The sequence below is a fragment of the Mastomys coucha genome, unplaced genomic scaffold, assembly GCF_008632895.1.
Source record: "Mastomys coucha isolate ucsf_1 unplaced genomic scaffold, UCSF_Mcou_1 pScaffold14, whole genome shotgun sequence".
Lineage (NCBI taxonomy): Eukaryota > Metazoa > Chordata > Mammalia > Rodentia > Muridae > Mastomys > Mastomys coucha.
The window spans coordinates 135,360,045-135,379,053 of record NW_022196896.1 but is presented as its reverse complement, the minus strand read 5'-3'; the positions used below and the strand labels follow the sequence as shown (position 1 = coordinate 135,379,053).

At 44.2% G+C, this 19,009-nt stretch overlaps 1 protein-coding gene across 9 annotated transcripts in view; it reads right to left on the bottom strand.

Moving 5' to 3' along the window:
- Dlgap1 (DLG associated protein 1) overlaps nt 1–19,009 on the bottom strand; it is a 791,008-nt gene that overhangs the window by 42,640 nt on the left and 729,359 nt on the right. For all 9 annotated transcript variants that reach the window (XM_031368694.1, XM_031368695.1, XM_031368696.1 and 6 more), the window contains 2 exons: nt 14,251–14,621; nt 9,735–9,826 (listed from right to left, as the gene is read on the bottom strand). In XM_031368694.1, coding sequence (XP_031224554.1) covers nt 9,735–9,826; nt 14,251–14,621 — 463 coding nt within the window. The remainder of the gene's footprint in view (nt 1–9,734; nt 9,827–14,250; nt 14,622–19,009) is intronic.

The following is a 19,009-nucleotide window of genomic DNA, read 5'->3' as shown; positions in this document are numbered from 1 at the left end:
ACAGGCCACAGAGGTAGAGTTGCTCAGGCCCTCTGGGGCTTCCATCACATCAGCATGCTTCAGACCTAGAACTACAGGATTTAGTGTCTTGTCTGTCCTCTTGGGTTTTGCTTTGATTTCATCCCTCTTTTCAGTGCTTTTCCTACTGGCATTATATGTTGGAAGCATGTAACCTGATTTTTAAATTCTAAAGGTTTTACTCATGTGCCAGAGGATACACACACACATACACACACAGACACACACACACAGAGAAAGAGAGAGAGAGAGAGAGAGAGAGAGAGAGAGAGAGAGAGAGAGAGAGAGAGAGAGAGAACTAGCACGGCAGTGCCCATCTGAAATCCCAATATTCAAGTAATTGAGGCAAAAGGATTGCTTTAAGTTCAAGATTAGCATGGTCTATAAAGCAGGGCAGCCAGGGTTATATAATGAGACTCTTATCTCAAAATAATAGTAGTAAAAATAAGACTGTGGAGGTTTGTTCTGTTGCTATGTGTTCTAATGCTAAATACTGGCCCCAAAGTCTGGTTGCTCACAGGGAAATCCAGGGAAATTGGTGGAAGAGGAAATCCTTGCATACTCCAATTGATACTATGTAACCTTGCTCCTTGATTTAAAACTATTGGCTGATTAGTAAGGACAGCCTATAGCTGGGCAGAAGAGAGGTAGGTGAGGTTTCAGTTCCTGGGCTTGGAGTCTGAGGAGGACCATGAGGGGAGACGAGAAGAGAAGGTAGAGAGGGGAGAAGATGCCATGGGGTAGGCAAGTCATGAAAACATGGCATGAGGGCTAGCCAATAGAAGTTAAGAGCGGCCCAGGTAGAACATGGCAAGTCACAGCTGGGGATTGTGGGAGGGAGACATAATAGCTTAGAGAGCTGGTATCTGCCCAGCTCTAGTGCTTTAAAGGCTTATTATAAATATAAAAGTTTGGGGTAGGAACCCCCCACTGAGATTAAATACTTAATACAACACTTGACTTCAATAAATCGTAATGAAACATGTAAATTTTACACAGAATCTTACACAGAAAGCCGAAACAGAAAACCTATTTTCTAACTCAGTGATGGCATTATTCAGATACCAAAGACACAAAGACCTTTCCAAAAAAAAAAAATAATAATAAAAAATAAAGCTGAGCGGTGGTGGCGTACGCCTTTAATCCCAGCACTTGGGAGGCAGAGGCAGGCAGATTTCTGAGTTCAAGGCCAGCCTGGTCTACAGAGTGAGTTCGAGGACAGCCAGGGCTACACAGAGAAATCCTGTCTCAAAAAACCAAATAAATAAATAATAAATAAATAAATAAATAAATAAATAAAAACAAAAACAAAAAAAACCTCAGAACACTATCGCTCATGAATATAGATAGAAAATAAGTATAGAAAAAATGCCAATCAAATCCAATACTATGTGGGAAAGATACAGGATGATAAAACTGGAATACAAGGTCAAGCTAACATAACAAAAAAATCAAATGGTGTGGTGGTATATGCCTTTAATGCCAGCAATCAGGACACAGAGCCAGGTGGGTCTGTGAATTACAAGGCTACCCTGGTCTATAGAGTGAGTTTCAGGATGACATACTGAGACCCTGTCTCCTGCCCCCAAACAAACAAATAAACAATTTATTTATTTTACTTAAAAATATTTATTTACACCAGGCCGTGGTGGCGCTCGCCCTTAATCCCAGCACTTGGTATTCTATGTGTCTATTTGAGTTCTTGCATGCATGTGTTCCGCATTTGTGTCTAGTGCCCTCATAGACTGGAAGAGGATGTTGGATCTTCTGGATCTAGAGTCACAGGAAAAGCTGCCCTCTGGGTGCTAGAGTCCTCTGCCAGAGAGACAAGTGCTCTTTACCACTGAAGTTTCTCTCTGCTTGCCTCCAGTAAGTAACGAATTAATAAATCAGTGAATGACAGCTAACTGGACAGCCACATGAGAAAAAATAATTTTTTTAAAGATTTATTTATTTATTATATGTAAGTACACTGTAGCTGTTTTCAGATACACCAGAAGAAGGTGTCAGATCTCAATACAGATGGTTGTAAGCCAACATGTGGTTGCTGAGAATTGAACTCAGGACCTTCAGAAGAGAAGTCAGTATGCTCTTTAACTGCTGAGTCATCTCTCTAGCCCCGAGAAAGAACAATTTTGCATCTTTACCTTAACTCATAAAAAAAATAGTTCAAAATGAATCAAAGGTTAAATGTAGATCTAACACTATGTCTTGGAAGAATATATATGCAGCCAAATATTGACCTTGGGTTTGGTAATGATTTCTTTTTTAAATAATTAATTAGCCAGGCAATGGTGGCACATGCCTTTAATCACAGCACTGGAGGCAGAGGGAGGTGGATCTCTGTGAGTTTGTGGCGAGCTTGGTCTACAGAGTGAGTTTCAGGATAGCCAAGGCTACACCAAGAAACCTTGTCTCAAAAAAAATAATATATATATATATGTAATTAATTTATTTTTATATGTATGAGTGCTCTGGCTACACATATGTCTGTGTACCACATTTATACCTGGAGCAGAGGGAAGACAGAAAAGGGTGTTGGATCCCCTTGGACTGCCATTATAAGTGGTTATAAGCTGCCATATAGGTGATAAGAATTGAACCAGGATCCTCTGGAAGAGCAGCCAGTGCTCTTAACCTCCAAGCCATTTCTCTAGCTCCTTGATAATGATTTCTTAAGTGGGATACTACAGATATAAGTAACAAACAAAGGGATGAGCTGGACTTTTTCAAAATCTGTTGCCTCAAAATACCCTATACAGAGAGTGGGAAGCCAGCTCATAGAATGTAGGGAAATACATGTTAAATCTGATAAAGTTCTGGTGTGCAGAATATACAAAGAATTCTTAAAATAGTGAATAACCAAAGAACAAAAAGTCCAATTTATATAAAAAGGCAAATGACTTGGATAAACACTTTCCAAAAAGCTATACAATTGCCCGATAGAGACATGAAAAAAATAACTCAATATTGATTAGAGAAATTCAAACCAAAGTTCTAATGAGATAGATATCACTGCACATCCACCAAGATGCAGAAGAAAAAGTCAATAACAATAATAATGCTTCCTCAACTAAACACAGAAAACTTTTTCTTTTTCCTTTTTTTGAGTCACAGTCTTTTAACTCCTGGCTACCTTTGAACTCACTATGTAGACCAGACTGGCCTCAAACTCACAGAGATCCTCTTTCCTATGTCTCTGGAGTGCTGCAATCGTTAAAGCTAGAAAGCTGTTGTTGTAAATTTTGAAAACATTTACTTTTTTTGTATGTGCGGGGGGTGTGCTTGTGCCCCAGCATATGGGTGAGGGTCAGAGGACAATGTATGAACTTTGGTTCTCTTTTTATACCATATAAGTCCCAAAGATCAAACTCAGGTCTTCAGGCTTAGCAGCCAGCGCTAAGCTAACTAGCATGAGTATTTAATAACAAAGAGAAAACTTATGTGGTGATTTTTTTTTTTAACATTTTATTATTTTATGTGTATGGCTGACTTGTCCGCATGTATGTTTGTGTACCACATGTGTTCCTGATTTCTTCAGAGACCAGAAGAGGGTATCAGACCCTGGGACTGTAATTACAGCAGATGTGAACTGTGATGTGGGTGCTGGGAATCAAACCCAGGTATTCAAGTGCCAGAGCAGCTAGTGCTCTTTCCCATTGAACTATCTCTTCAGCCCCTACTTTTCTTTCCATTAATTGAATTATTCAGTAGCACACAATCCTTATTTTAAAACAAGGATGTAAAGAGAAGATTCAGGCACACACAGACACAGGTGGCTTTTGTTTTCCCAATTACTCTGAATCATACCGGTTATACATTGTTACCAAGTCACTATATCTTTACCTCTGAGTAAATCTGCATAGTCCTTTTATCATGTAGACAGTAATCACCTCCCTTTTTGTGTCCACTGCTGGGGTCAGAATTACCAGTGGGCTCATGTAACAAAGGGCAGTTTAGAGTCACTGAGCTAATACAATGTTACTTAGGGAAAGGGGAGCCCCCTGGGAGCTTCAGGCTTTCTCACCTTCGTCAACAGAAAGGATTACTTTCCTAGAGTTGTTAATTATCAGCTTGAAAGCCTAGAAGACTTCATAGGGATTCCTGGGAGCAGTCAAAAGGCATAGAGAGGACAGAGCAGATGTAGGAGGGCTTGCACCCAGGGATGGCGCTGTGGATGGCGCTGTGGATGCAAACTGCTTTGCTTAGAATTCACCCTTCACATCAGTAAATATGTACCCTGTGGATCAGTGCTACTACTAGCTGGCCTGCAGAGCAGAGCAGGAACTGGGAGATGATAGCCGGTGTTTGACAAAGGTAATGAGTTAAGTTGAATAGAACCGCTTTCTTGCAAAACGACTCAGGGCATTTAAACAATGACCGTTGGATAGCATTCCTTTGTGCATGGGCCCTACTGTGAGCCTGCCCAGAAGAGGAGACACGATATATCTGCTATCCATGATGTTCTGAGGCTGTCCTAGCTGCCCACAAACTCTGTGCTGTTCCATGTTTATGCCTCTTCCTGAAGCAGATGGCTGCCCAACACATCTTGCTTCTGTGTCTCTTTACAAATAACTTAGGAGCTGATTTATTTTAATTCAGAACTCTGAGGTCTCCTGCTCAGCAAACAACCAGTCAGGTTGTTTTTCAGTAGGTTTTTCAGGCATGTTATTTACCTAAACTGTGACCATTCAGAAGATGGGAGTCTCCTGGCCTCTCACATATCCATCTCTTTCTTCTGGCTCTGTTTTCTTTCTATTCTCACTTTTTGTGTGGTTGGGGTTTCTTATCCCACTCTGTTTGGGTAAGGAAGCCTGGGTTGTTATCTGGTATTCAGTGTGAAAACAGCTGGCTCCTCATTAACACTAGATAATTGGGGGGAGGGGGGTCCCCAGTCATCAGGAAGGAATCTCAACTGCCCTGTATTGCTTTGTAAGATGGTATCTAAATGAACTGCCACCAGCAGAAACATAAAAGGGAATTATAAGAGACAGAAGATGAAAGCATGCCCTCTGTGTCTGACAATGGGTTTCTTTCAGAAACAGGCATTTATATAAATGCTTATTAATTCACAGAAAGGCCAAATACAAAGTGACCTGTGGAGGAATATTCTAGAAGGTTAAACACTAAAATTACTGTCAGCCCTTCCTAGGGGATTAATTTGTTTATTTACTTAGTTCTTTGGGTTTTTGAGACCCGGTCTCAGTACATAGCCTTGGCTGGCCTGGCACTCACTAGGAAGCCTAGGCTGGCCTCAATTCACAGAGATCCACCCACTTCATCTCTAGAGTGTTGGAATTAAAGAAGTGCATCATGCCCAGCATTTGTCTGTCTGTCTTTACATCTATCTGTTATCTATCTATTTTGAGCAGGGTCTCTCTGTGCAGCCCTGGAACTCACTCTGTAGACCAGGTTGGCCTTGGATCCAGAGATCCACCTGTCTCTACCTCCCAAAGTGGAGGCATTGAACACATGCTTCACCACCGACCAGCCATGCCCACCATTTTAAATAATTTTTCAAAAAAGTATCACGAAGGCTCAGCAGTTGAGAGCTTATAATGTTCTCCCATTATAAACTGAGTCCAGTCTCAACCTGAGACCAGTTCCCAGCACCCAAGTTAGATAGCTCACGATGACTTCCTATAACCCCAGCTCCAGGAGATCCGATAGCTCTTGTCTGTGAGGGCACATATGTGTGTAAATCCCCATACAGTTGCATATATACAACTAAAAATAAATATTTTAAAAATTACTATCAGTATATATGTATGTGTGCATGTGTGTGTGTAGGCTTGTTGGTCAGATGAGACCAGCTTTCTACTTTTAGGTTGGTTTCAGAAACTGAGCTCAGGTAAAGGTTTGTGTGGCAAGTGCCTCCTTTTATCAAGACATCCATGGCCCTGCCACACCTAGCATTTTTATAGAGGGACAAGTATCAGGGTGTCGACGTAGGAAGACAGATTGTTTGACTGTGGGGATGTTTTTGAATAAAAATGTAAGACTGAAATACTTTTTTCTTTTTAAATTATTATTTATGTGTTTGGGTGTTCTGCCTACATGTCTGTCTGTGTACCGTATGTGTCCCTTCATGGTACCCATGAAGGCCAGAGAAGAGCATCAGATCCCTCTGGAACTGGTCACAGACAGTTGTAAGCTGCCATGTGGGTGCTGGGAATTGAACCTGGGTCCTCTGGAAGACCTCTGAGCCATCTCTTCAGCCCTTTCTCACTTTTCGAAGAAAAGGTTATATAATATTGCTTTCCTTTTTGTTTGTCTGTTTCTCAAGACCGTGTTGGTATACACGCATTCTGCGGCCTGCCCTCAGGGACCTAGCAACTGCTTACTTCATGATCTGATAGTTCCTAGTGACTGGTGAGTGCTCCATAGAGAAGGAGCTGTTAGCCACTCAGCAGCTTTGTCTGTCCCCACGTCCTCTCTATGTGTTCTCTGCAGGGGCCTCCACCTTCTCTCTTTGCCTCCCCACCCCTATGTTCAGGGCTCTGCTCCCATCTGTCTGTCTACATGTCCACTTGTCTGTCTCTATCTCTTCCCAGGCCCTCACTCCTCTTCCATCTCCTAGTGAACCTCTTATATGCCAGGTCTGTTGCATGGTGTCATTTCAGGGGCACACCTTGGCATGGGCCCTCCAAAGGTACCCTCTCCCCCTCGACATGTTGTATTTTGTAACAGACAGGGTTTCTCTGTGTAGCCCTGGTTATCCTGGAACTAGTTCTGTAGACCAGACTGACCTTAGGCTCACAGAGATCCTCCTGCCTCTGCCCTTAAATGCTGGGATTAAAGGTATGTGCCACCGTTTTGATTACTACCACCTACCTAATATGGCTTTAATTTAATCTTTCCAGCTGTTCTTCCTGGCAGGCACTTACTATATTAAAAAATGACAGAGCATCCTCCTTGCCAGTAATTATGCAGAGGTTTGTTCGCACGGCCCTGGGGTTGTCTTATCCTCTTCGTGACCCTGTGCCCTGGACTGTGGTTTTATGGGGATTCCTCAAGTTATTTCTCTCTCTTATTTGGCTAAGGGGGCGTGAGGTAGGGGGGCTGGGCATATCCCTTCCCCCACACTTGAAGCTGAGGAAGGTAGAGAAGAATCTCTCTCCCCCAGGTAGGATAAAATGGCAGGAAGCTCATGATGTTGTTTCTGCTGAGTACAGACCTAGTTTCAAAATCATTCAGGGGGCTGGAGAGATGGCTCAGCAGTTAAAGAACATTGACTGCTTTTCCAGAGGACCTGAGTTCAATTCTCAGAAACCACATGATGGCTCACAGCCATCTGTAATGTGATCTGATGCCTTTTTCTGGTGTGTCTGAAGACAGCTACAGTGTACTCACATAAATAAAATAAATAAATCTTTAAAAAAAAAAAAGTTCTCTTTCCTTTCTTCTTCCTGCTGCCTCAGTGTTCACTGTGCAGGCCTAGGAGAGTTCCTGAGGTAAAATTTACCAAGTATGGTGGCATTCTAAGTTTCCCCTGGACAGTGTTCTCTGATGTGCCAGGAATTTGGTGACAGTTTGAGTTTTTCCTCCCCAGGGCTGTTTTCTGCTTCTGGGCTTGTCTCCCCTCCCATAGTTGTGATTGTCTGTATCTGGTTTCTGTCTTCTGCTCTTTAATCTGGAGAGTGTGTTGTTAGCATTTTGTCTAAGCTCCGCCCCACAGTTACCTGGCAACAGCCAGGTGTGCCTGACTCTCTATGAAAGGGGCTGCTTGGCCCTTCTGCTCTTTGCCTTCTCTCTCTCCCTCTGTCTTCTGTCCCAAACCATCCCCTCTCCACATGCTCATGGCCAGGCCTCCTCTCTCTCTCTCTCTCTCTCTCTCTCTCTCTCTCTCTCTCTCTCTCTCTCCCTGTGCCTTTCTCTATTACACTCTCAACTCCCCTTGCCATGCCATGAATAAACTCTATACTATACGGTCTGGGAAGGGATGCCTCAGCGTGGGCCCTCGGAGGCACCTCCTTCCCCCACACCTGACTACACTTCCACCAAAACAGATTCTTTCTCTCCCTATCTTTTTATAAACACAACATGTGTGGTGGGAAGCAGGTGGGGGGGGGAAGCATGTTTTGCCACATGACTTCACTTCATTAGTAGAGTGAGGACATGTTTTTTGGCTTGTTCAGATTTGTATTAGAAGGGCACAGTGGTGCTGGGCGGTGGTGGCGCATGCCTTTAATCCCAGTACTTGGGAGGCAGAGGCAGGTGGATTTCTGAGTTCGAGGCCAGCCCAGTCTACAGAGTGAGTTCCAGGACAGCCAGGGCTACAGAGAAACCCTGTCTAGAAAAACCAAAAAAAAAAAAAAAAAAAAAAAAAAAAAAAAAAAAAAAAAAAAAAAAGAAAGAGAAGAAGAAGGGCACAGTGGTGACTTCCCAGGTCCTGGAAAACCTCCTTTAAGCTAAAGAAGACAGATGTTTAAGGTTCTGGTCGGGGTCCCTCAGGCTAGCACTAGGCAGGGATTAGATACAAGCAGTGGAGGGAGGCATATAGCTCTGTTGTTAAAGACTGATTTTTTTTTTTTTTTAATGAGGTGTATGTGTGCATGCATGTGCGTGTGCTGGGGGCAAGGGAAGAGGCGCACACACCTTTCCTCATATCCCAAATGTATCGTCTCCTCCAGAGCTTCAGGTAACTGTGAGCCAAATGTTGTAGGTTCTGAGAACTAAAATTTCCCTCCCTCATTTTGTTGAATCTATAATCAGGACATCAGAGTCCATAGGATTATAGAATCTCATTCATAAAATGAAAATATTGACACCAGATGTTTGCACTGGGATTCTATGATATTACAGGATTCTAAATTTCCTACTTCTGGGTACTAAGATTCTGCAGTAAATTCACTTTAAACAACAGGGTAAATAAAAATGGACCTTGTGTACTTAAAACCCTTTTTTTTTGGTCGTGAGCCTTGCCTTTAAAGGCTGAGCCATCTCTCCAGCCCAACCCCTTTTTTTTTTTTTTTAACATTTATTTATTGTACGTGTGTGTGTGTGTGTGTGTGTGTGTGTGTGTGTGTATGTGTGCGTGCAAGTGTACCTGTAGTCCTAAACACATATCCACACACAAACAGGCAAAATTAAAACACACACACACACACACACACACACACACACACACACAGAGCTGGGCATGGTGGCGCACACCTTTAGCCCCAGCACTCAGCAGGGAGAGGCAGGCTTTGAGTCTAAGGCCAGCTTGGTTTAGAGTTCTAGCTCAGCCAGGCCTATGTAGTACTACATTGTTGTCTTGACAACAACAAAACAATACTATTAGTACTACTAATAAAATTAATATAAAAATGGCCATAAAGTTTCGTGAAGAAGAACCTTTGGCAGTTTCCACATTTGCACCCAGTGTGTTTGTGTGAAGGGGAGGACAGTTCAGCTACTGTTGGCTCAAATGGTATGTGCTGTCCAGGATTTCAGCATTGGGCAGGAGTGCGAGATGGTTGGGGTACGGGTAGGGGAACACTTAGTGTTGACTGAGGCTTTAAGCACTCCCAAACATGGTGGAAAGGCCAGTGAGCTTGCAGGCTTGTACTGTGCGGCCCTTCACCACTCAGACAGGAAGAAGCAGAGCCGCAGATGAGCGCAGCCGTCACGCCCCCACGCCACAGTCACAGACTTACATGGGATGAGTACTGTACCACCGTCCTACCCCCCAGACAGGAAGCGCTGCCATAGCCTCGCCTCCATGGACTTACCACTTCTCCTCCTCTACTTGCACTCCCACGGACTGGAACTTACTGGACGCCTTACTCTCTGCGGTTTTCTCCTGCTCTTCGGCATCGTCCACCTGAAGGAATCATCAAGCAAACAGAGTTGTTTCCATTATCTTACTGGAGAAGCAGATGTGCTCTCGCCTCTGGGATATATGAGGGGACTGTTCTGTGACTTACAACCTCTTTGATCTACATTTGTGCATCCGATAGCAGCGATTACTACATTCTTAGCGTGCTCTTGGATTCTGCTAATGTTTCCTAGGGACTTTTTTTTTTTTTTAAGTGTATGTGTGTTAACCCGAGTGTATATATGTGTACTCTATGTTGAGTTAGAGGCAGTTGTGAGCCATGATGCTGGTACTGAACCCCAGGCCTCTGCCGAAGCAGAAGTTAAGTGCTCTTAACCACCTAGCCATCTTTCTAGCCCCTGACTGCTGACTTTAATAAAACACAATTTAGCCAGGCAGTAGTGGCACATGCCTTTAATCCCAGCACTTGGGAGGCAGGCAGGTAGATTTCTGAGTTCAAGGCCAGCCTGGTCTACAGAGTGAGTTCCAAGACAGCCAGGGCTATACAGAGAAACACTGTCTCGAAAAACCACAAAACAAACAAACACATACACCCCTGTTTTACTTACTTCCAGCGCTGACAAATGTCTATGATTCCTCCACAGGTTTATAAGCATAGACGTTCTCTGGTCTCCACAGGAACTGGTTCTAGGATCACCATAGATATCCACTCAAGAATGCTCAGATTCTTACATGAGATGGCATAGTGCCTACCTATTACTACATCCATCCTCCCTTGTACTGGGCCAACTCTAGAGCATTTCCATTTAATAGTATGGATACGATGTGCAGAGTTGAGTACTGTACAGTTATTTTTGGTTTTTGTTTTGGGTTTTTGAGACAGGATTTCACCATGTAGCTCTGGATGTCCTGGAACTTGCTCTGTAGATCAGGCTGGCCTTGAACTCAGAGACCCCCCTGACTATACCTCCTGAGTATTGAGATTAAAGGCATGTACTACCACACCCAGCCAGATGCACTTTGCTAAAGATTCATACTTATTATTATTTATGTGATTCTGTGTGCATATGTCACATGTATGGGGCTACTTGAAGCCAGAAGATGGTGTTGATTCCACTGGAGCTTGTGTTAGAGACAGCTGTGAGAGCTGGAAACCAAACTCAGGTCCTTGGGAAGATGAACAAGTTCTCTCTCTCTTTCTCTCTCTCTCTCTTTCTTTCTTTCTTTCTCTCTCTCTCTCTCTCTCTCTCTCTCTCTTTCTCTCCCTCTCTCTTTTAAAGATTTATTTATTTATTATATGTAAGTACACTGTAGCTGTCTTCCGACACTCTAGAAGAGGGTGTCAGAGCTAATTAAGGATGGTTGTGAGCCACTATGTGGTGACTGGGATTTGAACTCAGGACCTTCAGAAGAGCAGTCAGTGCTCTGAACTGCTGAACCATCTCTCCAGCCCTGAACAAGTTCTCTTAACCACTGAGCCACCTCTCCTACCCCAGGGACATTTAAAAATAATTTTGGAGCTGTGATTGATTGACTCCGTATATACCAAACATATTAAGAGGTAACTGTATGTAATTTCTTGTAAGTGTATTCTATTAGAGAGAATGTCACAAACAAATGTACTCTTGGAAGTTCTAAATTACCAGTGAAGATGCAAAATGGGGAATGAAGATATACCTCAGTTGTCAGATTGCTTGTCTGGCTCTCAAGTAGCCCTGGGCTGGATCCTCAGCACCACATAAACCCAGTGTGGTGGTGCACCCTGGTAATCTCAGCCCTCGGGAGCCAGAGGCAGGTGGATCTGTGTGAGTTCTATAGACTGTGCAAACCTGGTCTATAGAATAAGTTCCAGGACAGCCAGGGCTACACAGAGAAACCCTGTCTCAAAATACCAAAAAAATAAAATAAAAAAAAAAAAAAAGAAAGAAAGAAAAAAGAAAAAAGAAAAGCTCGATGACCTGAGTTTGATCTCTGGGACCCACATATTAGAAGAGAATCAAGTCTTGAAAGTGGTCCTATGGCCTCTTCATGTGTGCTACTTCAAGTGTGTATGTATGTGTGTACAGGCACACATGCAAAAAATATGACTTTTTTTTTTTTTGAGACAGGGTTTCTCTGAGTAGCCCTGGCTGTCCTGGAACTCACTCTGTAGACCAAACTGGCCTTGAACCCAGAAATCCTCCTGCCTCTGCCTCCCAAGTGCTGGGATTAAAGGCGTGTGCCACCATCGCCCGGCTAAAAAATATGATTTAAAAAAAAAAGACAAACCAAGGTCAGCTAGATGTTATTTTAGAAAATTTACAACATAATAAAGTATTTCCATAATATTTCCCTCTGTGGAGCATGAGTTGCGGGGAGGAAGGGTGATCTGAGATGTGTCTGGGCTGGCCATTGTATTGTCATGAAACGCATGATTAAGTAGCCAACAATGACCTCAAGACTGATCACATTCCTTTCTTGTGATGCTGGGTTAGCTGTTGCTTTCCACGAACAGTCGCTTCTTTCCTGGCCTCCCATGTCTGTGAATGATGAAGGATGTTTTGTTCCCATAGGGCTCTTCAACAGGATTAGGCATAAGGCAACCTGATGATGACCCCAGCAATTCTCGGGCATGCACACCTTTATAAATATTTCTATCACCTGTCTGTATAGGTATGTGTCTAAATGTGCACACAATTACAAGTATTTGTGTTAGCTGTGTGTGCCTGTGTCTGAATGTGTGTGAGTGAATGTGTGTGTGTACAAGCTCATGTGTGTGTATGAGAGTATTATGTGAGTATGCGTGAATGTTTCTGAGTGATTGTGTGTGGGTGACTATTGTGTGTGAGTGTAAGTGTATGTGTGTGTGAGAGAGTATTATGTCAGTGTGCATGAATGTATGTGCATGTGAGTATTGTGTGTGTGTGTGTATGAGGAAGTGAGTGTGGACATGTGTGTGCTACAGCACTCTAGTAGAGATGATGGGACATGCTGTAGGTTTGGGTCTCTCCTACCACATGGGTTCTGTAGACTGAACTCCCATTGTTAGGCTTGGCAGAGAGTACCTCTGCAAGCCGAGTTTTCTTGCTGGCCCCCACAGCAAGAAATGAATGGTATACACCAAGCAAACAATGTCTTCCAGACAGAACATACACATGAGCTCTCTGGCAGCATTCACAGGGCCTGCTGAGTCTGGGCCAGAAGGTGTGCCAGCACTGAGTGGAGAAATGGGCACAACCCCCCACCCTACCCCAGAAGACATTTCCAATCCATAACTGCTTGTAAAGAAAGCTCTGTTCTCTCTAATGGAGTCTCACTGGGTATACAAAGCACACTTAATGGTGGTCCCCAGGCCCAGCACAACATGAACTCAGTGGTATTTGGAGGGTTTTGTCCGTAATGCTTTGCCTGGGATCCTGTTTTTTAACCTTACAGGTCTTTTGCTTATAGACTAGGTTCTCTGATTTGGTGTTTGTGTGGGAGCTCAGTATGTGAAAACGTGTATCTGCAGCTCTATGTGTTCCTTATGCTTTTTATTTTTTAGTTGTTTTTTTTTTCTGTTTGTTTTATCTGTTTGCTTCTACTTTTATGTGCTTGTTTGTTTTCTAGTGGGGGGTGGTGGATTTGGTTGATGGAAAACCATGATCAGAATATAGCTTGTAGAAAAAAAATTTTCAGTAAAAATATTTATTTTGTCATATGCATGTTTGCCTGCCAGTATGCGTGTGTTCCACGTCAATAACTGATGCCTGAGGAGGCCAGCAGGGATCATTGAACCCCTATAAACTGGAGTTATAAAGGGTTGTAAGTCACCATGTGAGTGTTGAGAACCAATCCAGATCCTTTGCAAGAGCAGCAACCGTGCTTAGCCACAGCCATAGCTCCTGAACTCTGTTTGAGAATCAATATGCACACTAGACACTTAAGGGTACTTTCATATACATACAAAGTAATGGCAGATATAATTTTGTTTTTTCTTTTTTTCTTTTTCTTTTCTTTTTTTGGTATTTTGATTCGTTTTAAGAAAGGCAAATGTAGTCTAAACTGTCCTAAGATGGCCTTGAACTCTCAACCCTTCTTTCTCATTTGTTTTGACAGAATCTTGCTATGTTAACCCAGGCTGGCTTTGGACTCGCAGAGCTTTGCCTATGCCGGGAGTTAAAAGTCTCTGCCACTACAACTGGCCTCAATTTGCAACTTTGTTGCCTCAGGTTTTAGAGTGCTGAGATCACAGGCCTGCACCGCCTGCCCCAGCCATGCTGTCTGTTAATAATTTGAACGTCACCTCCTAAACATAGCTTTCTCATCCCCAACAGCAAATGATTTCCTGGAAACATATGCACACACACACACACACACACACACACACACACACACACGCACACGCACACGCACACGCACACGCACGTACACACCACACACACACACACACACACCAGAACAGGTACACTTCTCAGTGCGTTCTATTTCAAGGTAGAGGGAGCAGTTACCTGTATCCCAATAGATAGGCATCTGTTTTTCTTAAAGTCTTTCTTCCTATCCTCGGTGGTGACAGTGGCTATGGTGGTGGTGGTGGTGACGGCAGCGGCATTGCTGCCCATGTGTTGACTTGCCGGGCCATGGATCTGGGCGTTTGCAGCCTCGATGGCAGCCGTGAGAGCCTTCATACTGTCCAGACTTTCGGTGGAGTTGCTGAGGCCAGACTGGCTGATCATGTCTCCGCGCTGGCCTTGCCCGTCCATGTAGGCATCCTGCGCGGACTCTGTGCTACTCTGGGCTGTGATAGAAATGAAAGGTTTCGTGGTAGTTCTGGGTGGGACTGGAGGTGGTGTCTTCTTATATGTTGTAATGCAAGATGACACTGGAAGACAGTGAAAGCAAAGACTGTGATTTCTGCGTATCGTCAGGGACTGCCATTGGGAGATCAGGGCACACCAAACACTCTGACACTGAACATGACAATGAGGCTGTGGGAAGGGGTCATAGCTGTACCACTTTTGGGATAAGCACACCCACAGCAGTGCGGGGGTGGGGTGGGGTGGGGAGAGACTGGAGGACAACCACCTCTCAAATGGAAGCTGTAAGTCATTGTGAACTCGATATGACTGGTCACCTGCAGAAACTGTCTTGGTTAGCAAGGGAAACTGAAGAGAAGCTTCTCCTTCTCGGGAGAATGGTGAATACAGCCAATGCCAAACAAAGCAGCTTGTTAGGGATGGGTTGGGTGGGTGGTAATAAAAAAGAGAGGTTGTGAACATGTGCGGTCTGATAGCATCCTGACATGCTTGGGCCATGTCAGCCTCTGTAGCTTCCTGGGTTACACTCTTCCACACTAAGTTCCTCCCTGCCTCTCAATACCTCTGTTTTATCCTGTACAGTGTCTGTCAGCCTCTCAGGACCTCTCTTTTCATTCTCTATGCTCTCTGTTTCCTCCCTATCTGCCCTTCCTTCCCTGCCCCCCCACCCCGTTTCCCTTTTTTGTAAAGGTGAACATTGTATAAACTTTTGTTCATAAACTTTGCCAAGCACAACCACTCACTAAAAGGATCCCTCAGCCCCCACACAAAATTTATAGATCGCCTCTGAGCCTTTGTTTGGTCTCTGTTATGCCACACCTTGAAGTGCCACCCTAAGCCTTCCTTCAAGACACAATCACCAAGGCAAACGTCTGAATGCATTCACCTGAAGCTGCTGTCATTTGTCCAGGTCCTTTCCGAGGCTCCAAGCCCTCTACACCCATCTGGCCATAGTTTTCAGCAACTGGAAAAACTATGGCCATTTTCAGCCTCCCATGTAGGGAGCACAACTTGGGAAAAAGGGAGATAAAAAGCATTTCCAAGTAGGACTGGACCTTCTGCCAGTAAAGAGCAAGCCCAGTGCAGTGGTCTGAAGTTGGTTCCCACCACTTCTGCCTTCTCTTTCCACACCGTCCCCAGGCACACACGGCTGGTACCCTATGGTTACGACAAACCCACAAGACTCCAGCTTGGGTCCTAGCTGCCACTTGGAGCGTCTCCTTTAATAAAATACTTACTTCCGTATTGACCATGCTTCTCTACAGGCCACCAAGAAAATATGCTATGATGAATCATAAACAGGAGGGCCCTATTCCGCTGCCCTGCTCTCTGTTGCCTTATGATTTAGAATAATTCCCTCAACCATAAAAGAAAGAATGCAGCAATGTTGGCACTGTTCTTCTCAAAGATTGCCTGAGAATCAAAGGAAGAATTCCTGCATTGTCAGGAAGATGGGGTGAATAGGTATGTATTGGCTGGTTTTGTGTGTCAACTTAACATAGGCTGGAGTTATCACAGAGAAGGGAGCTTCAGTTGGGGAAGTGCTTCCATGAGATCCAGCTTTCAGGCATTTTCTCAATTAGTGATCAAGGTAGTAGGGCCCCTTGTGGGTGGTGCCATTCCTGGGCTTGGGTTCTATAAGAGAGCAGGCTGAGCAAGCCAGGGGAAGCAAGCCAGTAAGGAACATCCCTCCGTGGCCTCTGCATCAGCTCCTGTTTCCTGACCTGCTTGAGTTCCAGTCCTGACTTCCTCTGGTGATCAACAGCAGTGTGGAAGTGTAAGCTGAATAAACCCTTTCCTCCCCAACTTGCTTCTTGGTCATGATGTTTGTGCAGGAATAGAAACCCTGACTAAGACACTGTAATAGATGAGGTCTCCTTAGTTATGTGTTTCAATGATCAGCAAATACTACATGAAACCTTCCATATATGTGTACTGCCAGGGTTAGGGTTTGAATAGTGAATGATAAGAAATTCAATTCAATTTCTTCCCTGCCCTGCCCCATGCTTCTGCTGTCAAACTAGCTTGGAGCAAGTGCCTACTTAGATTATTGTCCCTACCTCCCACCCCCAACTGGCTAAGTCATAGAAATTGGAGGGGGCCGGGCGGTGGTGGCACACGCCTTTAATCCCAGCACTCGGGAGGCAGAGGCAGGCAGATTTCTGAGTTCGAGGCCAGCCTGGTCTACAGAGTGAGTTCCAGGACAGCCAGAGCTACACAGAGAAACCCTGTCTCGAAAGAAAAAAAAAAAAAAAGAAAAGAAACTGGAGAGGACTGGTTAAGTTGTTTCCTGTACTTTTAACCCCTTCTCTCCCAGACAGAGGTAAAATGGTAGCCATGTTTGTGATGCCACTGTCTCAGTCACCTGTTTGAAGACCCAAAGAGATTAGAGAAGGGAGAGGGCCATGATTAAGATGTCCATTCCCACCTAAACATAATGACGTCAGACCATGACACCACTTCTATGACAAGTATTTACAATGTGAAGTCATTATTTCACTCAAAACCTATTCTTAGGAAATGTATCCCACTTACTTTCCAAAGAAAATAAATGGTGCACCCCAGCACACAGTGCTCACCCCAGCACACAGTGTGGACCGCAGCACAGGATCCGAATTCCAGCACACAATGTGCCTCCCTGTACACAGTGTGTATCCCAGCATACAGTGTGCACCCCAGCATACAGTGCATACTCTAGCACACAGTACAGACCCCAGCACATAGTGGACGCTCACCCCCCCACAGTGTGCAAATCCCCACATACAGTGGCACACCCCAGCATATAGTGTGCACCTCAGCACAGAATGCATACCCAGCACACAGTCTGTACCCCAGCAAACAGTGTCTGCTCTTCTAGGCTATTTATTTACTACCCACTTTGAGCTTTCCTGCTTTCTTCTTATGTGCTGATAATCAAACTAGGTGGGTTTAATTCTAGAAACTAATAAAGTATTCTCAAAAAAAAAAAAAAACCCACGAAACAAAACAAACAAAAAACCCCAAACAACAACAACAACAACAAAACCAAACCAAACCAGATCAGTGCAGAAGAAAACTCATTTCATTTTCTATATTGTACAGAAATGGCCCTGCCATGCTTACATCCCAGTATTTCCTACATGACGCCTGTCTCTGCCTCCTGCAAGGCACACATGCTTCCCAAGCAAGCTGCAATTTTTTCTAGTGTCAAATTGGACAGGGCGACACTTTGGACAAGCTGCCGTAGCTCCTACACTCAAAGGCGGCGATCAGAACTTGAGATTGTCCTACAAGAAAGAGGGTCCGGAGCATTGCTGGGGCTTGCCAGCCCCCACCTACTTCCATGTTCAGGGAGAGACCTTGTTTCAAGGATCAAAATGGAGAGTTACAAAGTGGGATGGTCAGTGTCTTCCTCTGGCTTCTGTGTGTATGCTACTTTGTATCTGAAGACACATTTGTACATACAACACACACACACTCAGAGAGAGAGAAAGAGAGAGAGTCAAATCAAAACTCTACAAACAACAAACTCCTATAATTTCTGTCAACTGTTTTTTTGTTTTTGTTTTTTTTTTTAGGATTTATTTATTTGCCGGGCAATGGTGGTGCATGCCTTTAATCCCAGCCACTTGGGAGGCAGAGGCAGGTGGATTTCTGAGTTCGAGGCCAGCCTGGTCTACAAAGTGAATTCCAGGACAGCCTGGACGACACAGAGAAACCCTGTCTCGAAAAACAAAACAAAACAAAACAAAAAGATTTATTTATTTATTTATTTATTTATTATATGTAAGTACACTGTAGTTGTCTTTCAGACACACCAGAAGAGGCATCCGATCTCATTACAAATGGTTGTGAGCCACCATGTGGTTGCTAGGATTTGAACTCAGGACCTCCCGAAGAGCAGTCAGTGCTCTTAACAGCTGAGTCATCTCTCTAGCCCTTCCGTCAACTTTTTAATATTGACTATTTCTTTTCTTTTACAACATATCATGGGGATCAGAAAGGCTTTGCATTTGCTATGCAGCTGGTCTTGAACTCTTGATTCTTCTGCTTCAGTATTCTGGTAGTACTGGTGTGGACTACCATACCTAACTCAAAGTTGTCTAATTTCTAAATGAAAGACAGTGCTGGTATGGCAAGCCTCAGGGTACTCTGGGGTGGTGGTGGAGGCGTGGTGGCGGGTGGGCCAGGAGAAGGTTTTCTTGGAAGATCATGTAGAGTGCCTACTCTGGTCATCCTCTGTAAGCCCCTAAGCACAGGTGTTAGGTAGCCACCGAACACAGAGGCAAGCAGGGCCAGGGACAGCCTTCTTGTTGGTTTCTTTGTCCCTGCCTAAGATTTATTTTAAGTTATGTGAAGAAGTGTGTGCTTGAGCTGGTTTGTATGGTGGCCTGAGAGGCATCCGATGCCCCAGAGCTGGGGTTACAGGTGGTGGTGAGACATCTTGACCATGTGTGCTGGGAACCAAATTAGG